This window comes from Crinia signifera, chromosome 9 (genome assembly GCF_055691185.1).
Source record: "Crinia signifera chromosome 9, ASM5569118v1, whole genome shotgun sequence".
Lineage (NCBI taxonomy): Eukaryota > Metazoa > Chordata > Amphibia > Anura > Myobatrachidae > Crinia > Crinia signifera.
Window position 1 is genome coordinate 131,494,737 of NC_139225.1, and position 26,158 is coordinate 131,520,894.

The 26,158-nt window shown below is 46.4% G+C and overlaps 1 protein-coding gene across 3 annotated transcripts in view; it reads right to left on the bottom strand.

The window, feature by feature from the left end:
• Positions 1–5,739: 5,739 nt before the first annotated feature.
• The window catches only part of LOC146036048 (cytochrome P450 2G1-like), a 66,744-nt gene continuing 46,325 nt past the window's right edge, over positions 5,740–26,158 (bottom strand). For 2 of the 3 annotated variants that reach the window (XM_083159818.1, XM_083159820.1), the window contains 6 exons: positions 19,670–19,830; positions 18,634–18,810; positions 15,439–15,580; positions 13,422–13,609; positions 8,660–8,801; positions 5,740–6,677 (listed from right to left, as the gene is read on the bottom strand). In XM_083159818.1, coding sequence (XP_083015944.1) covers positions 6,496–6,677; positions 8,660–8,801; positions 13,422–13,609; positions 15,439–15,580; positions 18,634–18,810; positions 19,670–19,830 — 992 coding nt within the window. In that variant the 3' untranslated portion in view covers positions 5,740–6,495. The remainder of the gene's footprint in view (positions 6,678–8,659; positions 8,802–13,421; positions 13,610–15,438; positions 15,581–18,633; positions 18,811–19,669; positions 19,831–26,158) is intronic. The other variant, XM_083159819.1, reaches the window with a different exon arrangement.

The following is a 26,158-nucleotide window of genomic DNA, read 5'->3' on the forward strand; positions in this document are numbered from 1 at the left end:
TCCCATCAATTGAGGGCCCCATGTAGGTGTAACAAACACCAATTATGCCCACAATATACATACCCCCACCTATAGATTTGTTTCACAACCCACCCCATCCAAACAATTATCAGTTTGAATCAGAACTTATTTTTTAATCCTACTTTCATTTCTTGATTGTACTTCTATGTACACTTACATTTTTTTCACGATTTATTGAGTAAATTGTACACTTTGTAACATGGCAATTCTTTTTCTCAGTCTTATTCTTCAACTTCTTACGCTCAAACCTTATCAATGCACCCATTGATGATTGTGATGGCTGGATCAGTGGATTGGCTCGGCGGGTGTAGGGAAGTATTTGACCCATTGCACCCATTCCCAGTGGGGCATTACAGTGGTGCGGGTAGCGTGCGTCTCGTCATGACATCATGTGGCCAGGCCCGTGGACCTGCTCCCACACTCAGGGGCTGCCCCACTGTTTGGTAGAGATGCCCGGTGCATGTGCTTTACAGATCCCCAGACCTCAGAGACTGCTGCAGGTTCGGTGAGGGGAGTGGCAGTGGCAGGGAGCAGTGAATTTTTAATTAATTATGGCGGGGTAAGTAACGCCCACCCCGGTCCCTTCGCACTCAGCGCCTGTAATTACACACCCTAGAAACTGTACAATTTGAAAGTATAGAAATGGAGGTGTGGCCACGTCCCTTTCTGATTTTGTACCGATTTCTGACCCTCAGATGTTGGAGGATATGTCATACAGTAGGTGCTAAATCTCAGGAGTGGATGTGGAATTCATCAACACATACAAGTTATCAACTCAGGAGCGTTGTGTTTCAAACAACAACACCACACCTGATTTCATTGCCGTCATTGAGTATCAATGCAAACACATTCTAACATTATGGTGGAATCTATAACAAATTACAATCTTAGGTCTTTGGCACAGCATATTGTAAGATGACATATTTCAGCAATTTTGGAAATAAAGAAACCCTAAGGGTTTCCCGGGCAACGCCGGGCGGGTCAGCTAGTATATATATATATATAAGAAAACGTCCAGCTGTGTTGAGATGTTGAGAAATCGAGTTCCATGGGGCCATACCAAAGAAACCTTTATAAGAGGAATACCACCTTAACCCAACGTGAGTACGCCTCTGTCAACGCAGGGGTATTTTGTGTTCCCGGCTGTGACCGTGGTGGACCAGTGGAGGGCGCTGGATAGTTGAACGCAGGAGGTTTGATATGAGACATACACGGGGGGATCAGGGCACTGCGAACCAGAGTGTTGGCGGAGACCAGGAACAGGGGCGCGGAGTCTAACCTGCCAGCGGTATTCACCAGGGAGCCCCGCAAGGAGCTTTGGACTTAGCTGCGTCTGACAGGCAGGTCGCGGCCCCCTGCCCTGGCCCTCTGGACGCAGGCTGGGGTGATGACACTTGAACGTGGAGAGTCCCACGAGGGAGGTGCAATCGGGGAATTACTGGGAGGTGTCGACTTGTGATGTCGACCGTGGTGTCAACAGATGAGGGAAGGCCCCAGGGTACTTGCTGGAAGTATAGGACGAGATGATAAAGTCACTATGAGCACAGCAGGGAGTAGACAACCCCGGAGTCGACAGAGTCTGTCGGCAGTTTTCAGGACAAGGTGGAAAAGTCACTGATGGGCTGAAAAGCCAAATGATGTTTGTAGCGGAACACCGGCTACTCAACTGCAGGGATGGAATCGCAGGAGTCTTCTGGAGATGGAGAGAACCAGGTAAGTATCGCAGGTGCAGGTGTACGCTGGAGATTGAGACACAGGAGAACCTGGAGATCTCGGAGCCTTGGAAACTTCTCTGACACAGGAGATTCTGGGAACAGGTAAGCAATTGTTCAAGGCAAGGAATGAAGGCCCAGGGCCTGAGTTATATCCCCCTTGCCTTTCTGTGATTGGCTGCCAGCCGCAGCACTAATCAACACTGGGGATAGACAGACACACCTGATTACTGCACAGGTGTGTGTGGGTCAGGGATCAGGCTGCAGAACTCAGGGAAGTTCACTGGAGACTTAATCACTGGGAATGCAGGGCAGCTGCAACAGCAGCAGCTAGGAGCAAACAGGCATAGAAACCTCAGAAACTGACTTTACCAAGTCAGGTTCATGACAGTACCCCCTCCTTTAGGGTTGGACTCCGAACACCCCAATGAACTTGGTAGAAGAGCTAAGAACTCACAACTGAGTTTTCCACAGATTTTCTCAGTCTCCATCTTCGGAACAGGTGGACCATCCATCATCGATGGAAACTGAATTTATCGGAGTATCATCTTGGAGAAAAACATGGTCGTGGAGGATAGGATCTCCCTGGAAAGGAATTTCATGCTGTATACACTCTGGACAGGATGCCACACATTCTTTGATGTCTTCTCTAATCTGTGGACATCCATCGGAGCGTTGCAGAATCTCGAGGGTGTTTTGGGCACCGGGATGCCCGGAGAACGAAGATTTATGAGCCCCTGACAACAGTCTTGAACGGAATTCAGGGGGCACAAATGTCTTTATACTCTGAGGGTCAGGACGGTACAAGATTTTATCATAGGGCTTGTTTTGTCTGAGCTGACACATAACCTCTTTTACTGGAGGACGATGGGTTTCGATGTCTCTGGGATCAATACAAGGTCGGAGACCACCTTTTTTCTTCGCAGAACAAACCCCAATACCAGCAGGAGAATTAGAAGGTTGGACGAATCTCTTTTGAAGAGTCTTTCTATTGCAAGATGGCAGGACCTGATTCTTAGGGACTGATACCGGGTAGATACGGCCTTTCGGAGGATTTTTCCTTGAGAGCAAATTGATGGAACAATCCCTCTCCCAATGAGGTGGCAAGGTATCGACAGGCTGCACATCTATATGGTCTCTGTAGGTGTCAGGCTGACCAGGAAATGGTGCGACATGCGTGGAGCAGGTTAGCAGCGCCAGAATAGTACAATGCTGATGACAATATGGACTCCAATGCTTCAACTGTAAAGTGGACCAGTTGATACTAGGGTTATGGAGTCGGAGCCATGGAAGCCCCAGCACAGTGTCATAGGATGCTTTGGGAATCACAAAGAATTTTATTAATTCTTGATGCAAAGTACCAATTTTTAGGAGGACAGGTTCAGTACGGAAATGAACCTCACTGCCGGAAATCTTGCTGCCATCCATCGCTGTAACAGAGATAGGCGGAGATATGGGTACCAGAGGAATTTTCAGCTTGGAGACAAGGTCATAAGAGATGAAGTTTCCACCTGACCCGGAATCTGCTAGGGCAGAACTGGGTATGGGTCCGGCTGGAGTCTCGAGGGACACTGAAAGGACAAAGTCATTATCGTGAGGAGATTTCACAAGTTGACCCAACCTGACTTCTCCATTGCAGGTCAGGCCTTGGCGTCCTCCTGAACGCTCAGGACAGGCATCAATGAAATGATTGGAAGCAGCACAATATATACACAATCTATTGCGCTGCCTGCGGGCACGTTCGACAGGAGTCAGGCGTGATCTACCAATTTGCATGGGTTCTTCACGGTCAGGAGACACAGAACGTGATTCAGGAATCTCTCTGGGAATTAACTTCTTTTGTTTTTCAAGACCTCTCTCACGGAGGCGTAAATCAATCTTGACACATTGGGAGATAAGGTCTTCCAACCGATCTGGAAGATCCCGGGTTGCCAGCTCATCCTTGATGCGATCTGATACTCCTAACCAGAACGCAGCTGTCAAGGCTTCATTGTTCCACAGTAACTCGGATGCCAAAGTCTGAAAGTGAACCACATATTGCCCCATGGGCCGAGATCCTTGTTTGACCTGAAGGATATCTGTGGAAGCAGAGGCTGAGCGACCTGGTCTATCAAAAATACGGCGAAAAGTCTGGATAAACATGTCATAGTCTGCAAGGAGAGGATCAGACTTCTCCCACAGCGGTGATACCCACTCGAGGGCAGATCCGGAAAGCAATGAGACGATATATGCAATCTTTATTCTAGCTGTGGGGAAGTTGTGAGGTAACAGTTCAAATTGAATTTGACACTGATTAATGAACCCCCTTCAGGTTTTGGAATCACCGTCGTATTTGCTTGGTACCGGCAATTGGAGACTGGAATGGGAAGCGGGTGGTAAAAAATTTTGGACAGTCGACACATGAGTTAACAATGACTGCTGCATTGTATCCAATCGACTGGATACCTCTTGAAGATATTTTATCACTCGCTGCTGAGTGGCTTCTTGATTCTCTATCTGAGCGGTAACATTTTGGATGACCGCTGGTCCCACACTGGGGTCTTGAGCCGAGTCCATCGGCCTTGAACAAACTGTCAACGCAGGGGTATTTTGTGTTCCCGGCTGTGACCGTGGTGGACCAGTGGAGGGCGCTGGATAGTTGAACGCAGGAGGTTTGATATGAGACATACACGGGGGGATCAGGGCACTGCGAACCAGAGTGTTGGCGGAGACCAGGAACAGGGGCGCGGAGTCTAACCTGCCAGCGGTATTCACCAGGGAGCCCCGCAAGGAGCTTTGGACTTAGCTGCGTCTGACAGGCAGGTCGCGGCCCCCTGCCCTGGCCCTCTGGACGCAGGCTGGGGTGATGACACTTGAACGTGGAGAGTCCCACGAGGGAGGTGCAATCGGGGAATTACTGGGATGTGTCGACTTGTGATGTCGACCGTGGTGTCAACAGATGAGGGAAGGCCCCAGGGTACTTGCTGGAAGTATAGGACGAGATGATAAAGTCACTATGAGCACAGCAGGGAGTAGACAACCCCGGAGTCGACAGAGTCTGTCGGCAGTTTTCAGGACAAGGTGGAAAAGTCACTGATGGGCTGAAAAGCCAAATGATGTTTGTAGCGGAACACCGGCTACTCAACTGCAGGGATGGAATCGCAGGAGTCTTCTGGAGATGGAGAGAACCAGGTAAGTATCGCAGGTGCAGGTGTACGCTGGAGATTGAGACACAGGAGAACCTGGAGATCTCGGAGCCTTGGAAACTTCTCTGACACAGGAGATTCTGGGAACAGGTAAGCAATTGTTCAAGGCAAGGAATAAAGGCCAGGGCCTGAGTTATATCCCCCTTGCCTTTCTGTGATTGGCTGCCAGCCGCAGCACTAATCAACACTGGGGAAAGACAGACACACCTGATTACTGCACAGCAGTGTTCCCTCTAAGCTGTGCGCACGTGCGCGCGCACACACCTTGACGAGCGTGCGCACAGACATTACAACTGAGCGCACAAAGCAGCAGTGGTCCCTTTTGCAGTTGTGGACTCAATTAATGTGTGTTTCACCCATTAACTACATTGTGTACTGTATTTTGAATGTTTAAATGTTTAATATAATTTTGAAGTAAAGTTAACTGAACGTAATTTTCCAGTTATATATAAGTGAGGCACAAAAATTTAAATTTCATTCCAAAGTTGCACAGCCAAAATCTTTAGCCGCACACACCCTTCGTAAAATTAGAGGGAACATTGCTGCACAGGTGTGTGTGGGTCAGGGATCAGGCTGCAGAACTCAGGGAAGTTCACTGGAGACTTAATCACTGGGAATGCAGGGCAGCTGCAACAGCAGCAGCTAGGAGCAAACAGGCATAGAAACCTCAGAAACTGACTGAACCAAGTCAGGTTCATGACAGCCTCGTGGAACCAAATCCATCTTCACACTGAACACACCACCCATTAGGGGGTTTATATTAAGAGACACACACACAATATTTGTATTTTAATTATTGTTTATTTATTTTTATGTTTCACGACTCATCATGGTCTGATAACCAATATCCTGTTTGAGAGAAAGTCCATCTTGGAAAAGCAGGAGTCTGAACGTAAACCTTCAAGTATTTCATTGCGCCAGTTTGTCTATATCCCATTTCTTCCAATCTCCTGTAATAATTATCTACCCATCACAAATGTCAACTAAATAACTAATGACACATAACAAGGTGGAATTGGTATTGAAGTATTGACTAAATGTATTTTTGATGGCTAATTGAATTATTCAAATTGTTAATATGGTGGTAGACTAATGGGCCTACGCACCGTGGCGATTTCAGGGCATTTTCTAAGCGATCTCACTAGATCACTTAGAAAATACCCCTACATAGCTCTGTGTGTAGGGGCCACAGTGTTAGCGATGCACGGCTCTGCTTGCCGATTTCGCCCGGCGATTAATATCCAGCATGCTGGATAAATCTAATTAATCGCCGGTCAAGGCCCATGTTCTCATCAGAGAACAGTGCCCCCTCATGCCAAAGGTCCTTGGGTACGACTGAAGCATGAGATATTTATAATGCTTTGATCAATTTATGAAATAGCTTTAACACTAAAATGATAGGTGCACCCCTATTTTCTACACATACTGTACAGTGTATATTATACATTCACACACATTATAAGTACCATAAATGTGACAAAGAATAACAAAAAAGAATAAGACAAACTAAATTCTTCACCTTCACCCCAAAGTAAGTTAAAGCCGGCAACCTCTAAGTTCTGAGCCCATTTTAACAGTTAACGAGGAATAAAGGCAATTTTGTATGGTTTGGGAAAGTTCCCCAGTCCAGATACATTTGGTGTAATGTCCAGTTCTTCCCGTGGCACAGGGGACTTCAGGTTAAAATCTTGCAGTATGGCGGCAAGGAAGAGAAACAGTTCTATTCGTACCAGGGGCTCTCCGAGGCAGATTCTCTTTCCTAAGAAGTGTGATGACATAGAAGTAAATGGTCAGTCCCTGTCACACAGTTTAAGTAATAACTCATTATTGGATGTAAGAGTCTAAAAGGGTGTTCACACGGTGCGGTTTTGCATGGAATGGGAAGCAAAACGCATTTAATTTGGACTATATATTACAGATCTGCACTGTATAGTCTTGCCTGCACAGTCTATTTTCCTATTGGATTTCGATGCAGCGGGGCCGCGCATCAGGATCAAATCGGCATCGAATGCGGCTAAAAACTGCTGTCCATTCGATTTTGATTCAATTGTAATTGTATTGTGCTTATATAAGCAAAATCAAATAGAAAAATAGACCCAATCGAACCGTGTGTACAGTACGTGGCATTACATTAATGCTGTGTACACATGGTGCGATAGACTTGCTATTTGATCCCGATTCGATTGGGATCAAATCGGGATCAAGTTGCACAGCAAGCCTAACGCACGTTTTGATTTTGACTATATAGTACAGATTTGCACTATATAGTCATTGCTGCACTGACTATTTAGCTATTCGATTTCAGATGAACGGGAGCACGCATCAGCATCAAATTGGGATAGAAAACTGAAAACATGTTTAATCTCCATTCGATGTCTATGCGATACCGATTTGTATTTGTCTATATAGTCAAAATCGAGGGGTAAATTGCCCCTTGTGTACACACCATAACACCCATTTATTCACAGTAGAAAAAAATAAATAAAGGCAAAATCTTGCTAAAATATATTAAATTATTGTATTACAAATGTTTACATCTTTATAAAAGTTAAATCGACTCATTTGGATTAATTTTCTGATTCCTTTATTTGCAAACTTTGCACTAAACCATATAAATTATAGCCAAACAATACTGTAGCTACAGTTACTGATTTCTATTAGTGAACACCTACTGTACAATGTTTGGATATGCACACTTTATGGATAAGTTCCCTATTAATTAATGGTTTCCATCATCTTAGGAGCAAAAGGGCACATGGCTTTTCAGATAGGGGGTGTGGTTTCCCAGACCGGTTCACCATTTTTGTCACTGAAGCGGTCCTGTAGATGTAGGCTACCCCCGGGGATCAGTGTACCAGTCCTGTGACGGCCCTCCAAAGCCGGAGCAGAACCCCACCAACAAAAGAGAGAGACTGGGCAAAATATAACTAAGCCCTGCATCCTCGTGGCAAATTGATGCTATTATCGGATCAGTGGGCAGAAAGCCCAGCCAATGTGAGGATCCCGGGGTCATGCAGCTGCGCAGCGTGACTTGTGCCTCAAAAGGTATTTTATGTGGATCTGGCTTCTAAAATGTAATTTATGTGGATCTGGCTCTTTTAGTTTATTTTATGTTGATCTGGATTGTTTCAGTGTATTTTATGTGATGGTGCTTGCACGAAAATGGGGCATGACCTTGTACCAGCTAGGCCACACCACATTTTTGCTGCCGCACATGATATCGGCTCTTTAGCTTGGCTAAAGATATTTTTAGGCTCTTTGCCTCAAACTGGTTGGCCACCCCTGTACTAGTGTGTACCCAGATTACCACTAATGTGACAGCTATATTTATTGTAATTATTTTGAGCAATAGAGTATGAACCTGCAGACAATGGGGTCCCTTATATTTTATATAATATATATATACTTCAGTATATAGTTTTGACAATGACATTTCTGTGGCAGGGACTTTCTTAAGTTGACCCTATAGACCAGTGGTTCCCAACCCTGGTCCTCAAGTACCCCCAACAGTGCACGTTTTGCAGGTCTCCACACAGAATCACAGGTGAGATAATTAGTTCCACCTGTGATCTTTTCAAATGTGTTTGAATAATGAGTGCACCTGCCGTGTGACCTGGAAAACGTGCACTGTTGGAGGTTCTTGAGGACCAGGGTTGGGAACCACTGCTATAGACCATTATGTTAATTGGATTTGTCTTAAAGTGAAATTGTTTGTGGAAGTGTCACAAATAAGGCGCTTACCTGCAGCTAGAGGCATGAAGGCGTTGTTCTTCTGAAACTCTCCCCTCTCATTGAGAAAATTTTCAGGGTTGAACTCTGTTGGAAACTTAAAACAGGACGGATCCTTCAGTACAGATGTTAGCATCGGCAATACATCAGTATCCTGGAAACATGAGTAATAAAAAAATACTTTATAAAACAAATTCATTTATAATTAAATGTATCATAGAAAACATGCCTAAAGCTTCTTAGTATGCTTTTATTTACTTATGAGATAAATTATTGGACATTGTATAATTGGTATAAAGTTATACAAGACCCCAATGAAAGTCGTTGGGAGAGAGACCTTGCCTCCCCCAACAGATGAATGATTATTAGATATAGATATAGATGAATGATTATTAGATATAGATATATTATTAGATATAATGTAGCACACTCCACCAATTCCTCCCTTATCAAAGAAAATTTTTATAAAATCTATACGAGATGGTCCCCGCCAGGCTTGATAACATTTTTCCATCCGCCTCACCATTTTGTCGGTGCAATTGTAGCTCTAAGGGAGACGTTTGCCACATTTGGTGAAACTGCCCTAAGATTAGACCTTATTGGTCCAGAGTTGAGTATCTTTTAAGAGAGATATTTCAGACAGAAATTACTCTTAACCCATAGTCTGTATTATTGGGGTACTTGTACTTTTTTTTCCTGTTCCTTCTCTCTTTTCGTTTGCTTTTTCATATGGTTCTTTATTTTCTTAATTTTTCAACTGAATACATACATACATACAACTTTGAGAGCCAATGTTGCTGAGAGCGATACTCAAAATATTGGCTAGAAATGCCAGCATCACTCACAGCGACTGTTCTTATAGTATAAATACAGTAAGTACAAATACAGCCAAGTCAATTAATTGAAGTTTGGTTAAATATTGCACCCAAAAAAGAACAGTCGCTGTGAGCGGCGCTGGCACTTAAACAGATATTTTGAGAATCTCTCGCAGCAACGTTGGCACTCAAATGGTTAATAAAAAAGATTTGCTTGCCAATTTTCACACCTATTTTGACAAATTCCCTTGGCACTCAAAAAGTTTAAATTGCACTGCTTTCTATGATGTTTAAATCATTGGGGTGATTCTGGTTGGCACGATAAGCAGCGAAATTCACTGCCTACCGAGAGCTGAAACGCCCATTGAATGATTTCTCTCCCCTAAAATGACTTTTATTTCCGTTGGAGTCCACCAAAGAGTGGGCGGGCACTGAAGCCATGCTACATCAGCCACCGGCCCCCGGCATTCCAGCATAAAAACCTCATACTATCTGTGATAGCATGGTTTGGGCCTGTTTTGCTGCATCTGGTATAGGATGACTTGCCATCAATGATGGGACAATTAATTCTTAATTGTACTAGAATATGGACAGAGCTGCATCTCAATAGAACGTTGTCCATGAAGAAAGGCAACAAGCCAAAGGACACAAGTCATTGGACCATAGAATGGATAAAGAAGAATACATTTAAAGTTTTGGAATGGCCAAATCAAAGTCCTAAACCTTAATCCAATCAAATTGTTGTGAAATAATCTGAAGCTTACTTTTACCACTCAAAGATATACATTAATGGATCATTTTCCTCAATAAAAAAATAATCACATCTAATTTGTTTGTCGCATTTGTTAAATTGGTTCTCTTTATCTACTCGGAAGGGTTCCCAAACTTTGAAGCACCTGTGTGTTCTACAACGCGTTCGTCTAAAGTGTGTGTGGTATATTATGTTGACTATGAAAAGGTTGACTCTGTCTAGATCCATCCAAAAAGGTTGAGAGGCACAAGGTCGACATAAGCAAAAGGACGAGACAAGCAAAAAGTCAACATCAAGACGAAAATGGTCAACACATGAAAAGCCAACATGGGGTTTTTCTGTTTTTTTTTATCAATTTTTAGATTTGGCTTACATCACTAGCAAGGATTTGGGCAAGTGGCATCCCTCTGCTATCAATGTGCATGGCATACATTTTTTATGTGTCAATGACAGCAAAGTCACCCGTATGCTTGTGTTCACCTTTTGTCTACAGATCTTTGCAGGGGAAGGCAATTCTATCGCCATGCCCTGCCAGCTGCCGGCTACCCGTGGCAATGGAGCTTGGCGGGGGTCCCCGCTGCCTCCCCCGCCATCACCACCGGTCATCGTCGTCCCCCCCGCCGCCCCTTCCCCTCGCCCACCTGAACTAGACAGCATCTTCCTGAAGCAGAGACCGGCAGGGAGACGCTGCTCAGCCGCCATGATACTGGGACATGCGTGCGCGTGATGAAATGAAATTGATCTGGAGAGCACCGGCCAAGGTTTGCAGCGGCTCCATCTGTATGTTGACCTTGTTAATGTCAAGCATTTGGTGTTAACCTATTGGCTGATGACCTAGACATTGTTGACCCATCATCTGTATCATACGTTTACTGTATCCTCTCGGTTTACTGAAGCATTAAATGTAAATGTATCCCGGAAGTTACTGTATCCCAAAAGTGTTTGCAAAAAATAATTATATCAAATTAATTTAAGGTAGAAAAACATTGACTGCAATCTACAGATATGTCCTTTAATATCCTTGCTGCATAGCACCTGTATCACAGCAAGGATGTTATGGCATAGTGGGGGAGTGTGTAACAAGGCGGGTGCGTGCGGTGGTGGACAAAGCCCTCAGCCAGGACCAGTGGCATCACTAGGCATGTGCGGGGGTTTCGGCCCGCACCGGGTGTCACCAGTTAGTGGGGTGACACCAGTGGTGCAAGTATGGCGGTGCGGCGTACCGTTAAAAGATATACTGCCGGTACCCCGTACCGCCATAACTAATTCCCCTAAAAGTTGTAAATGCGCATGCGCGCATATGTAAGTGGTGGGGCGTGGCCTCCGCCGCCCCGCCACTGCTGATAGTGTTCGGAGGGGAGGGGAGCGCATCACGCGTCTCTCCTTCCCCTCCCTGTGTCACTGTGACACAGACACCAATCAGAGCTCGCGGGCTGGCAGCCAGTCAGGAGCCAGCCCACGAGATAGAAGACGGAGGGGCAGGAGAGACAGAAGATGCGCTCCGCTCCCCTCCCCAGGGAAGAAGCAAGCAGCGGCGGCAGGGGACAACAGTAATGCTGCTTTCACACTGCAAAACCTGCTTAGACCAGGTATTTTAAACAGTTTTTGATATGGGTCAGAACAAGTTTAACCCCTTTCGCATGTAAATACCTGGTCTAAAGCAGGTTTGCGTTGTGAAAGCTATAGTGAAAAGCGGTAAAGCCCCCCCCTACCTACTATGCTCGGAGAGACGGCGCTGAGACACAGGCAGCAGCAGCGCAGGATGTGCTGATGATGAGAGGGACAGAGAGCAGGCAGCCAGCGGTGCAGCTGATGGAGAGCAGGCAGGGGGGGCACATGTTGAGGTGATGGGGGGCATCACCTCACCATGCGCCCCCCTGCCCGCTCTCCATCAGCTGCACCGCTGGCTGCTCTCCATCCCTCTCATCATCAGCACATGTGCTATTAAAAAACAACAGTGGTTAAAAGTTCATATCTCACCATACCAAACTGGAGGGTGTAGAGGCCCCGGAGAGTCCCATGAGTCTTGTGTGGGTCAGTGGTAATGAGCCCACTATGGTAGTAGGGAGGGAGGACCAGATGGACTGTTCAGGAGCGGCCCAAGTTGACACGATTAGCCGGCTCCCTCCAGGAGCGGCACTTGGGCCGCTCCTAAACAGTCCATCTGGTCCTCCCTCCCTACTACCATAGTGGGCTCATTACCACTGACCCACACAGGACTCATGGGACTCTCCGGGGCCTCTACACCCTCCAGTTTGGTATGGTGAGATATGAACTTTTAACCACTGTTGTTTTTTAATAGCACATGTGCAATCTGGCTATATGCATTTCCTTTTAGATTAATAAATCATTTTGTACTAGATCAACCAATCTTTCATCTACATTTTTTCATAGAAATTTTACAATCATCCAAAATAATTTTTTTCCAGCGCTGCTCAACCCCCTTGTCTTTTCTTGTGTACATAATACAGGACCAACTACCCTGTCACCGAGCAGCAGCTAGGGATTAACCTCTCGAGCCAGGCGCACCTTAACCCAGACCCACCTAGTGTGGTCTGGGCCACCCCCATTTTTTCTCATCATCAGCACACCCTGCGCTACTGCTGCTGCTGCCAATGTCGGACTGTCTCTCAGCACCATCTCTCTCACCACCACCCCACCACAGAGGCAGCGGGACATCCACATCGCGCTCCCGCTGCCCGCACTCCGCTGCTGCCCCGCTCCGGAACTGGTGAGACAGTGCAGACAGCCGCCCGCACCTCAGCCAGAGCCGCCAGTCCCCGCTCACCTCCTCGGCGCAGTGCAGCAGCCCCCGCTCTCACCCCGGGCAGGGCAGGACACAGTGCCCCGGAGTTGCAGGGACCCCCTGCCCCCAGCGCGACACTATAAAAAATATATATAAAATAAATTGGATGCACATATATAAAAATGCAATACAATACATATAACAAATGAGGTCAATTCCACCTACAGTACCAGAAGAATAGTACCAGACAACTGTTGCACAATAGCATAAGACAGTCAAAAATAGGCTCCGGAACACATGGCAGATAACCGCTCCAATGGGACACTTCACTCTGGTTTGTGTTGTGTGCAACCATCAATGTGTTTGTACATCGTCAAGGTGATGCATATCACTATGTGTCTCTGTCCTTATTGTGATTATTTTTAAAGTCAAACTCACATACCAAACCTGATAGATTTATACCTTTGGTACTGTGTATCCTTTTAGCTTCACTTCTCTTATTGTTCTCCGTGGTACACCCATTGGAATCAGATCTATGAATCTTTGCATTTCATGGATTGTTGCTTCTGTGTAAGGCATGTTTTTCCTGTCTTGTACCACCGGACTGCGATTTCTGCCGATGATGTGGTCAATTTCCTCCTGAACTTTGGCTGGTGAAGAGGAAAAATACAAAGAAATTAAATGATAATATTAACATTTGTAACAAGGATATTAATGTGAAATGTGTAATCTTTTGATAATTATCCATTGGTTATTAAACTTGGGTCTCAGGAACCCAAACAATTCACATTTTACAGGTCCACTTAAAACACTGACAGGGGGGACCCCCAACTGACAATGCTGGCCCCAGGTGGGTGTGGTATAGCAGTCCGACAGTCGGGATTCCGACAGGATACTGACATCGGAACACAACAGGGGGGTGAGCGCATGGAATCCCCTTGCTGGCTCGTTGCGCTCACCACAGGTTATATTCTCCCTCTATGGGTGTCGTGGACCCCCACAATGGAGAATAGACCCTGTAAGTCAGGATCCTGACTGTCGGGTATTTAACAGTTGGGTTTCCGATGTCAGTGTACTGACTGTTGGAATCCCGACTGTCGGGAGGTCATCCGGCACCCCAGGGGCGGATTTAGGGATGAGGGCGCCCCTAGGCACAACAATAATGTTTACTAAGTAGGACATTTTATAGGGGCAGTATCTGCATGTCCTATCCATTTACACTCTATTTAAGATGGAATATAGTACAGTACAGTGGATATTTTGCAGTTATTGGTACATTTTGGGCTGACAGTACTATCCAAGTGCCGCCCCCAAACATGTGCCACCCCTAGGCACGTGCCTCACGTGCCTAATGGGAAATTCGGCTCTGGGCACCCCCGGGTGGAACGCAGGATAGTCCCAAAAAATGAGAATGACCTGTAAAAATCTGGACAGTGTGGAGGTATGTGTAAGGGTTCTGTCTGTATATAGAATTATTTTTGTGAAATATACTTTTAGGGACTGTTTATGAACTATGAGTTTTTGTGTTTTTGGGTGGGATTCTCTAATATCCGTGCCCCCCATCCGCCGCACATCGCCGGACATGCAGTAACATATGTGAGAATTATGGCAAAGGACAGCTTTTGCATTAAGAGTTGTCCATTACAGTGAGCCAGCGTTGTGCAGCAGGTCCCGGCATTTTCCCCCTCCCTCCCTTACCCGGCTTATGTGCTGCTTCTGCGGGTGGGTGGGCTGTCCTCCTCCTCCCTGCACCCGAAAGAGGATTTACAGTGCAGGGAGGAGGAGGTCACAGGCCTAGAGCTGTGCTGCACGGACACAGGTGAGGGGGGGTCATTGGGGGTCCGTTCGGGGCGGCGGGGGTCCGTGCGAGGTGGCAGTGGGTCGCGGTAGAAGCCCATAGGCTTCTATGGGGCTTTTGGTGGTGATGCCTCCTGTCACTGTAAACCGGCGGGGGGTCTTTAGAGCATCCCACAATGCAGTAAAACCCCAGATAACGGGGTTTTTACCACATTTTTAGTTTAGAGAATCCCGCCCTTTGTCTGCTTGTTCCCGCAAAAACTATATGATGAATTTGGATTTCATTTTCACTATTATATAGCTTAGTGATCTAGAAAGAAACTGAGGTATGTATGATGAGACATCAGGGAGATGTCACTTGACGCGTGCAGTTTGCAGGCTCCTCAAGTCCAAAATGGCTATACTGTATGTACAGTATATACTATAAATACTGTATATACAAATGTATACATATATAACACACCCAAATATACAAGATCTATTTTGCATGAGTATCAACTATATATCAATCATTAATCAGGTAGGTTATCTTGACTCAGGAAGTTTCAGTTTACACATCAATCCTGTAGATGGCGCACAAAGCGTTTTATATACTAGAGCCCTTATAAAAAGATAATCTGCCAGAAATCAATGTGATAATAGAAACCTTAGATGGGGATGATTTTTTTATTAAATCACTCACCAAGAACATCGGGATATTTCAGGAGAATTAAGAAAGAATAATTCAGCGTTGTGCTGACGGTCTCCACCCCAGCAAAGAAGATCTGTAAGGTGCATGCCAATAAATTCTCCATGTTGAATTCACTGTGTGGGTTATTTTTCTCCTAGTGAAGAAGAGAATATGTTGGTAAATAGAACTGATCCCATGATGTATTCTTAATTGATTAGTATATACTGTAGCAAATAATCCCTATAAATAATCCATATACTCCTTATACTGTGTTAACCTACGGACAACTGCTATTACTCCAGGGCCATAAAAAGACGTTGCCTTGAGCGCTGCCCCAGCCCTTAATTCTAACATTGGAAGCAATTACATGCAATGGATGCTACACATGATGCCACCAACAGTAGCTGTCCTAAAGATAATTCCCCTTCTCCTGCTCCAAGACTGCAGTGGGGAGTGAATGAGACATCATGAAATCTCATCCCTGGTAGAGCAAAGTGTGAAAATCATCCACACAGGCATGGACGAACATCCTGGGCTCCACTGACCACAAGAAGAAATTAAAGATAACAGTTATGTACAAATTCAATCTGAGCATCTCCAGTCAATTAAAAATGTCATATAGTGTTAAAGGCACAAACAAAGCAATAAAAAAAAAAATAATCTCATATATTTAGCCAGAGCACCCCCTCCCGCGATTTGCAGACCCCCTCGGCACCTCCCGTGCCCCTCCCCCCATTCGCAGACCCCGCCGCGATTCACCCCCCCCCCCCTCCAGTGCCCCCTCCCGCAATTTGCAGACCCTCTCCCGCGATTCGCGGACTCCCCCTCCTACGATTCACGCCCCCCCTCACGCAATTCACGGCGCCCCTCGCACCCCCCCTCCTGCGATTCGCAGCCCCCCACGACCCCCCCTCCCGTGATTCATGCCCCCTCCTGCGATTCACGGACCCCGCACCACCCCCTGCGCCCCTCCTCCCTTAATTCACGAAACCCCCCTGCGCCGCTACCGTGATTCATGGACCTCCACAACCCCCCTCCCGCAATTCACTGATCCCGACAACCCCCCTCCCGCAATTTGCAGACCCCTCTTCCCGCGATTCAAGCCCCCCCGCGCCCCCTCCCATGATTTGCGGACCCCCGCCCCCTCCCGCTAATCGCGGATCCCCGCACCCCCCCTCCCGCAATTTTCAGACCCCCCTGACCCCCTTCTGGCAATTCCACCCCCCAGCGGACCCCCTCGACCCCGCTCCCACATTTCACGTACCCCCGTGACAATGGGGGATCCTGTACTGCCACAAGCAGGTGCCGCCCCTAGGTGGGAAATCCGGCCCTTGCTGCCGTGCTGCAGGTTCTCCCACTGCCAGAAGTGTCCCCACGGTCCTCTGCACCAGCGCCACAACTTTTATCAATGTCTTGCCCACATACCACTATTATACAGCCTCCTGCTCTCATGCATGCTCACTCCCTCCCAGTGGGAGGAGACGCTCACCCACTGCCGGGAGCTGTATACTGTCCCCCACCCTCCTCCAGTTCTAGGGATGCCCATCGACCATCAATGATTTCAAATCATTGATGGTTTATGGCCGATGTTGAATACATTTGCCATCGATGTGGGAGGACCAGATGGTTTCCCTATATTGATGGCAAAGGAGAACCAATCAAGTTTCAAATTTTTTTAAGGTGCCGGGACACGGAGCATAGCTCCGCCCCCCACACCCGGAAGTCCCGCCACCAAGTTCTGATTGACCCACGGCCTATTCAGTCAGATATAATGGATGACCATCGATAGCTACAACAATAGATGGTTATCCAAGTAATATGTTACTACTATCGATGGCAGGGTGCAAAATCACCATCAATGCCAACCATCAATGGCGTCTGCACCAATGCCTATCCCTACTGAGCAACAGCCAAAAACCTTTACTACCCCTCATGTCCACACACCTCTATCACTGCCCTGCCTCCTGTTCTCCTGCCCCATAACTTCTGCCAGTGGGGACCCGCTCACCCTGTGTTGCCCACATTCCCCTATCATGCTTTACCACCCAGCCTCCTGCTCTCATGCACCCTAACTCCCACCCAGTAGAAGGAGACACTGACTCAGGGGCACCGTCCTGTACTCCTGTGCTGCCACGCTGGACCGAAGCTGCACAGTGTCCCCCACCCTCCTCTTTAGTCCCCCGTATGCCCACACACCCCTATCACTACCCAGCTTCCTTCTCTCCTGAACCGTAACTTCCACCACTGGGGAGTCGCTGACGCTGTGTTGCCCACATACCCCTATCATGCCTCATAGCCCAGCCTCCTGCTCTCATGCACCCTAACTCCCACCCAGTGGGAGGAGACACTGACTCAGGGCCACCGTCCTGTACTCCTGTGCTGCCACGCTGGACTATCACCCACTGGCAGAAGCTGCACAGTGTCCCCCACCCTCCTCTTTAGTCCCCCTCATGCCCACACACCCCTATAACTACCCAGCCTCCTGTTTTCCTGTGTCGTGACCTCCGCCAGTGGGGAGCCGCTGACTCAAAAACACCCTACTATACTATTGCACACACACACCTCAAGAACACGCACCCCCACCCACACCCACAAATGTCACTGTACCATCCACACTATCAATGTACATCTTACTCTGTAACCGCTTTTGAATTAAACAAAACAATACACACCCCCTTCCAAATCATATGCTCTCTATTTAACACATTTCACCTATAACTCAAGTTGCAATACAGGCATCTTACATACAATTCTAACCATATTTCTCATATACAAATGTTCACAAATTAAGGCGGCGCAGATATCTGTTAATTTCATCTCCATGGCTGATTTGATTGTAGGATGGAAATTAAATGATCAGACTGGTGTTCAAAAATTAACCAATCAGAAAGAGAATCAGAAAAGCTTTTTTAATTATTCCTTTGAGAGACAGAAGGGGAATTACAGCAATGTGATCATTTTGTGGCTTGTGTCATCTATTAGCTGTATTGTTGCTTGGTTGCTCATTGTAGGTTCTGTTCCTTTCCACTGACTTTTATTTGCGATGGCAGGAGACATCATTCGATGGTTGTCGACCATCAAATGATTTCTCCTGATGCATAGACGAATCGGCAGGGGGCGGACACTCGGACGGGCGAGCCAACCAGAATGACCTCATTCACCCATAAAATCTAACTTGGCTTTCTCCATGGCGCGTTCACATTTTACCTTTTCCATTTTAATGAGGAAAGCATCAACATAATCTCTCGGGTTATCCGGATCCAAAGTCTTCAGGTTTAGTTGAACTTTCTTATCTACATATTGACCAAGCTTCTTAAGAAGAAGAGTTATCTTGTGGTGATGCCCAGGGATAAATCTCATCAGCCCAGGAAACATCTCATACACCTGGAGACAATAATGAACAGTGTGCCATAAAAACATAGACATTATAGAGGGGCTACAACAGTAAGAATAATGAGCAACCGTAGCCAGTTCCCAATCACAATTTATTCCAGGTAACATGAAGCACCTGTCATTGGTCAGTTGTGCAATGGATGTCCCATTAAGGATTGATATGAATTCAATATATTGCTATTTTATAATACAGCTGGTAAAATTAGAGGCCTACATTGGGGTAATCATCCTACATGGAAAACAACACAAATATGGCGGGATAGACAGTGTCATAAGAGGCAAAACATGTTGATCTGAATTGACATTGAAAACACCCCAGTGGCGTAACTATAATATATGCGCCCCTCCCACTTAAAATTTCGGCAGCCCCCCCCCCCCCCCAGTAAAGTTAGCAACCCTCGCCGCCCATGCCCCACCTTGCCTTACCACTCCGCCGCACCTGTGTTAGCAGGTGAATGCCCAGTTATTTTATATGGACGCCCATAAAAAGTTGCGCATTCCCCTGCTGAGCCCCCTTACTGTGGGAATGCCTCAGCGAGTGTGATACTCACCAAAAGCGTTCGCACATGCGCATATTCCCACATGTGCATGCGCAGATCCCCAGCATAAAAAACGGGCCCAAACGAATGAGTCTGAATCAGCCCCTCAATGCGTTAAACTTTACATTTTCATATTTTGGGGGCCATTTTTATCTCTGGGCATACATAATATACAAATGCAAGTGGCTTAACACTTCAGCCTGACGGTGTGCAAGTATAATATGCCTGTCTGTATGTATCAGACAAAGCAAGTGTCAGTTTTTGCATCTTATACTTAATAAATATACTAAGTAATATAATTCCATTGTTACCTGTCCCCAGGCCGAACTGACTATCACAAATGTTTCATATATATAGGACAAAACAGTATCTATGTCCTTGTCCCCGTATTCATGACGATTTCCAAACATGATGGAGAAGATGACGTTGCAAACAGCTCTGCTGAGACAGTGCCGAGGGTCACAGAATGATCCTAGAAGGTGATTATAAGATTGGTAAATCAAGAAAGAAAAGAACTCTGTATGAAACTCAGTTTTGATCGAGCCCAGCGATATTGCAAAATAGCAGCTCCAGTTCAAACTGCTAAGTTAATTATATCAGTCAACAGTAATGGTTGCAACAATGAAAATCGGGCGGCTAAGCACCTGGACTTGTAAATTCGAGAAAATCAGTGAAAATGTTACAATTGATAAGACACATATTATTGGTCTCATGTATAATCATAGAGATCCGTAACCTTTTACAGTCCATTTTTTTTTTAAATAAAAAAATGGTCTACATTGAATGTTCAATGCTGTTATTGTTGTTATTTTAAAGTGGCTCACCATTGGATCTTCAACTAGTGCTAGGGCTGTTGAGCATGACTAGTTGTTGAACTTGAAAGGGTTAAAAGACAAAAAGTGTAGCCTGTGTATAATGTTAATTATGAAAGTATGAAATAGTAACACAATATTTAGAACAAGGCTACTGCACCCTGTAATCAACTGTTATATGGAGATAACCATTTGAACAATCAATACAAATGGTTCACAGTAATCCTACAGCTGCACTCATGATGGTATTAGTATATTTATATATTTACCCGGGCTCGGGCTTGCTGGAGGGGCTCTGGTCTGACGCCCCCTCCATCCCTCCCGGGCAGCCCACTGCTACAGCATGAGAGCTCATGCTGAGCCTGCTGACAGCACAGCACATGCTGTAGGCATGTGCTGCTGCTGAGGGTTTTAGTGTTAGTGTTTTTTCACCCCCTAAATGTTTTGGGGGCGTTGCCTAATCGCAGTATGTGGCCATGTCTCCTGCGATTAAGCCACACCTCAAACATTTTACCGGGGCCCGGCATACCTCTCGGCGGCTAGGGTGACCAACTCATCCCTTTAATCCGGGACACATATTAATTACACAGGTTCTGTGGCTGGCTTTCACCTGGTTTTAAACTGCCACACCTCAAGACTCCATTTCACCTGGTTTTAAACTGCCACAGAACCTGTGTAATTAATATGTGTCCCGGATTAAAGGGATAAGTTGGTCACCCTATCGGCGGCCCTGAGTGTAGCTGCTGCTGTTCCTAAAATGCCCATTAATTTCCTGTGTTTGATCAGACAACCGATAGTCATAGATTCTCAGGAATTAATGAGTGAGCGAGACTGCACTTCTCCAAATCATCAGGTAATAAAAACAGATGGATATCTGCTGTCCCAAAGATTGCCTATGTGCCCTGTCTAGAAAGTTACCATTGCAGGGTGACCGCCTGCAGACTTGGGATGAGAGTATCTGTGAAGGTATGTAGGAGTACAGGTATGTGTACGGCATCAGCAGATTGATATGCTACTGCTCCTCATGTGTGTCAGCTGACATTGATGAGGAGTAAGTGATATCTCCATAGTGCCGACCACAATGAAACAGTGGATTTGCTGATCTAGAGTCTCTATAGATTGGAAAGTTTTATTCTTAAAAATGATTGCTTTACTGTTATGAAACACTTGGGTTCAGCTTAATCACAAGTCAGAGATTGTAGTAATAAATTAGGAATGATGTTTATTGATGGCATATTCAGTACAAGAACAGGGGAGTGCAGGTTAGCCTGATAATACAGACAAACTTGGAAAAGCCGTTATCCTTGGGAATCAAGATAAACTTGAATCCTTTACATGCAGAAGAGCATGATCAAATAAATGATGCTAAACATAATCCTGTATAACTGAACAAATAAAGGTAGATAGTCACCTGATAAGCAGCAGATTTCCCTTAGCTTAGCATACACAAATAACAAGATATTACAGTAAACCAATTCCAGAAGCACAGAAGAAAACATGATATATCCATTATGCTATGATCAACTAGACCAAGGGTCTTCAACCCCTGAGTTGTTTTGAGTGGCTCGTTGCCTGCAGTGTAAAATAAAAAAATAAAAAAATCCACGCTAGTCCCCTTTGCATGTGGGACAGGGCGGAGGTGGATGTGTAGTGGCTGGGGCGGGCAGGACAGTGCGCGGACATGCACATTGTGTATTTCCTGATGCCGCGCACCCGTCCCGCCCCCGCGCTCTTTCAGAGAAGACAGCCACAAGTGACAGCCACCACCAGCCCTCTGGCGGAGCTGCTGTGTTTCCTGAGACCTCTGCCAGGGACATTGCAGAAGATTCAGGCAGGTTTCTTAGGGAAGGGGAAGCTGGCTAAATGCAGTGCTAACTACGGGGGAGGGGGAAGGCTGCAATGCGGTGCTGACTATGGGGGGGGGGATGGCTGGGTGCTGACTATGAGGGGGGTTGGTTGACTGTGCTGACTATGGGGGGGCTGGCAGTGCAATGTGGGTCTGACTATGGGGAGGAGGCTGGCTGTCTGGCTGTGCAGTGCTGACTATGGGGGGGGGGGCTGGCAGTGCAATGTGGTCCTGTCTATGGGGAGGTGGCTGCCTGGCTATGCAGTGCTGACTTTGGTGGGGCTGGCAGTGCAATGTGGGGCTGACTATGGGGAGGAGGCTGGCTGTATGGCTGTGCAGTGCTGACTATGGCGGGGGGGCTGGCAGTGCAATGTGGTCCTGTCTATGGTTAGGTGGCTGCCTGGCTATGCAGTGCTGACTTTGGTGGGGCTGGCAGTGCAATGTGGTGCTGACTATGGGAGGGCTGGCAGGCTGTGCAATGCAGTTCTGACTATGGAGGGCAATACTGGTGGCATTTTGTGGGGGACACTACTGGTGGCATTTTATGAGGGACACTACTGGTGGCATTTTCTGAAAGGCACTGCAGAGGGCATCATATGTATAAGCAGCAGTATTGGGGGCATTATAGTGCAATGGGCATCATAGTGTGAGTCATAATGTGCAATGGGCATTATGGTGTGTGGCATAATGTGTAATGGGCATCATGGTGTGTGGCATAATGTGTAATGGGCATCATGGTGTAATGGGCCTTCATGTTTATATTTCACTGTGCAGCCTTCAGCCAACTTAAGCGTGGAAGGACAACAACCATTCCTGTGGTAACCAATGTCTGGTCATGCAGGTTATAAAAGTGAGGTGTCAGGTAATTGTTTTCCTGCTAGTTCATACTCTTATAATTAGTCCAGGCCCCTTATAATTAGACCACACCCTTTTTTGGGAGCGCGCGCCATCAAATTATGTATGGCAGGTGCTGCATTTTTATTCTGTATCTAGAAATAGCCCTGGTGCTTACTATATATTGGGGGAAAGGGTTTATGTGTATGGGCAGCTGTGCCAACTATCTATGCGGGGGCTGTGATGTCTATCTGTGAAGAGCTATGCTAAATACCAAAGTAGAGCTTAGTGGCCCTCGGGCTTCGTTGAATTTTTTAATGTGGCCCACACTGTCTTAAACGTGGAAGACCCCTGAACTAGACTATATAGGAAGGTGTCAGGTGTAGTCACTGCTGGTAAAAAGTGATGAATTACCCAACTCCGGGCCACAGGCTAGAGTTGGGAAGGAATCGTCTCTACTCAGATTTATAACTGTACAGCTCAGGAGCCCTGGTGCTGGGGAAACATAACTGTCCAGAGTTCTAACATATGCTAAAAGCTAATATAAACTTAGAGGGGTATTAGTATAAAATTGACCAAGGAGATCCTAGAGAGGAGGTTCAATTTGTGATGTACAGCGGTGTAATAGGATGATTCACCATGAATTAGATTATCAATCAGAATGATTAACTGATACAGTTTAGCATTAAGCATCATGCATCACAGATACATCCAGGACTTAAAGTGGTCCTGGAGAGGTGGTGGGACTAATTTCCCTATGAAACCTAATTCCTCCCTTCCCCACATAAGGCAGAACCAGGGCCAGTGGTAGGGTTTTTTGCACCCCCTGTGAACTACAGGGTGGAGTTGGAACTAATTTCCCATCCTCATTATAGGTTGTGAAACAGAACTCAGTTGTACCTTGCCCCCCCCCCCACCTTCCCCCTACCACCACACACACACACACACACACACACACACACACACACACACACACACACACACACACTTTAATGCCTGGATACATCTATTAATACATTGGGTGCAATTACCAAGGGAATTAAAAATATACAAAGTATTTTGTGAAACCCACAAGGAAGAAGATAAAACATTAGGTCTTGTGCAAAAGTGGTCTTATGGCACTGGGCGATTCAGCTGCAATTTGAACTCTTTTCCTGCGATTGCAGCTATCAATTGCAGGAAAAGAGCACAAACTGCAGGTGACAGACAGTGGGTCCGATGCAATCAGGGGCGGATCCAGGGTAAAATGACAGGGGGGGCACCATGATAAAAGGGTTTAGGTGGGGGAGGGGGCGGTGTTAGTGGTGCCAGTGTACATGCTAAGAGAGCGGCAAAGAGAGGGTGGGAATGGGATTAAAAATAGGCGCTGGCATTTAAAGTACGCAGGCCCAACATGGCGACAAAAGCGAAAGATGTAGTTGTACGCGCGCCGAAGGCGTGCTCCGGAAAAGGGGTGTGGCCACTCAACAGAGGTGTGTCCTTGAGTGTAGTCTACAACACCATATACAACTTCTACACATTATGCAACAAAATACTAGACCCCTTTATACTTCCCCCTTACACATGATGCCAAATGGAATGAAACTCAATTCACATAATTCCACATGGATTGAGCCAAAATTCAAATAATGCCACATGGATTGTGTCAAAATTCACATAATGCCACACGGATTGAGCCAAAATTTACATAATAACACACGAATTTAGCCAAAATTCACTTAATGCCAAATGGATTGAGCCAAAATTCACATAATGCCACATGGATTGTGTCAAAATTCACATAATGCCACATGGATTGAGCCAAAATTCACATAATGCCACACGGATTGAGCCAAAATTTACATAATGCCACACAGATTGAGGCAAAATTCACATAATGCCACACAGAATGAGACAAAATTCACATACTGCCACACGAATTGAGCCAAAATTCACATAATGCCACATGGATTGAGCCAAAATTCACATGATGCCACACGGATTGAGACAAAATTCACATAATGCCACATATATTGAGCCAAAATTCACATAATGCCACACGGATTGAGCCAGAATTCACATAATGCCACAAAGATTAAGCCAAAATTCACAGTACGCTTCATAAACAGGGACATTGTCCACCAAAGGCACGGTTAGAGGGGGTTAGGGGGGGGTGCGGGCAGGCGGCGGGGACCCCGGGTTACCGCCGGCAAGCCGGCGGGGACCCGGGGGAACGGATGGAAGCGCCGTCGGAAGGGGACGCGCGCGCCTCTCGTGCGCGCGCGTCCCCTTCTCACCATCGCCATGGCGCTGGCGGGGGATGACGGCTGGCGACGCCAGCGCCATCCCCTGCCAAGATGGGACAAGACCCATCTGTATGTATTATCTGGGCTCCTATGTTAAATGCACCCCATTTTTTCATACCCCTACTATCCATCTACGCATGGAGTTGATTTTATATAGTGCCCGAAGTGTGGCGAGCGCAGCGAGCCCCACGAGGGGACGCAGTCTCATAAGAAAAACGGGAGCCCAGATATTACATAAGTACCATAAATTATGCTACATAAATGCTGCTTATCTATATGCTCATTGCCAAGGGTTCCATGCTCATTGCCAGAGGTTCCATGCTCGTTGCCATGTGGGATTACATGTTCATTGCCAAGGGGGAATACATGCTCTCGGTAAATGGGGGACAGCCGCCGCCAGACAGAAGTGATAGCCACTCACAGTGGCAGAGCCTGGCTGTATTCAGAGCACTGCAGATACCGGCTATTTGAAATAGTACCCCTTTCACACCAGAAAATGCATTCCCAGTTTGGCCCCTTTTACACCAGCCTAGTCCCTGCATTTTCAGGTGTGAGGGGGAGAGAAAACAACCCCCCCACCCTTTAAACCCTTTAACCAGTTATCTCATTTAACTGGCTATATCTTCGGAAGCAACTGACCCATTTTCATGAGTATCATATTGAAGAACTTTTGAGTGGGCTTTGATTGATTTTGGTACAGTGAAACTGGAACATTTGGTTCCAGAGTAATCTGCCCTCAAAGAACATGAACAGCCATGAAATTACATTCAACTGGGCTGGGCTCGTTGGAAAGCCCTGGTCCTCAGCTACAAAATGAAATGACAGGGGGGGGCACGTGCCCGGGTGCCCCCCCCCCTGAATCCGCCACTGCTGAGCGCTGTGTTCCGTGCTACAGCAGGTCAGTGAAACACGGTTACGGTATAGATGATAGACAATGTCTAGGTTGGCAGTCACTAGGTCGACACAAGCTTATGGTCAACATAGGCAAGGTCAATAGTTAAAAGGCGGGTACTGTATAACGGT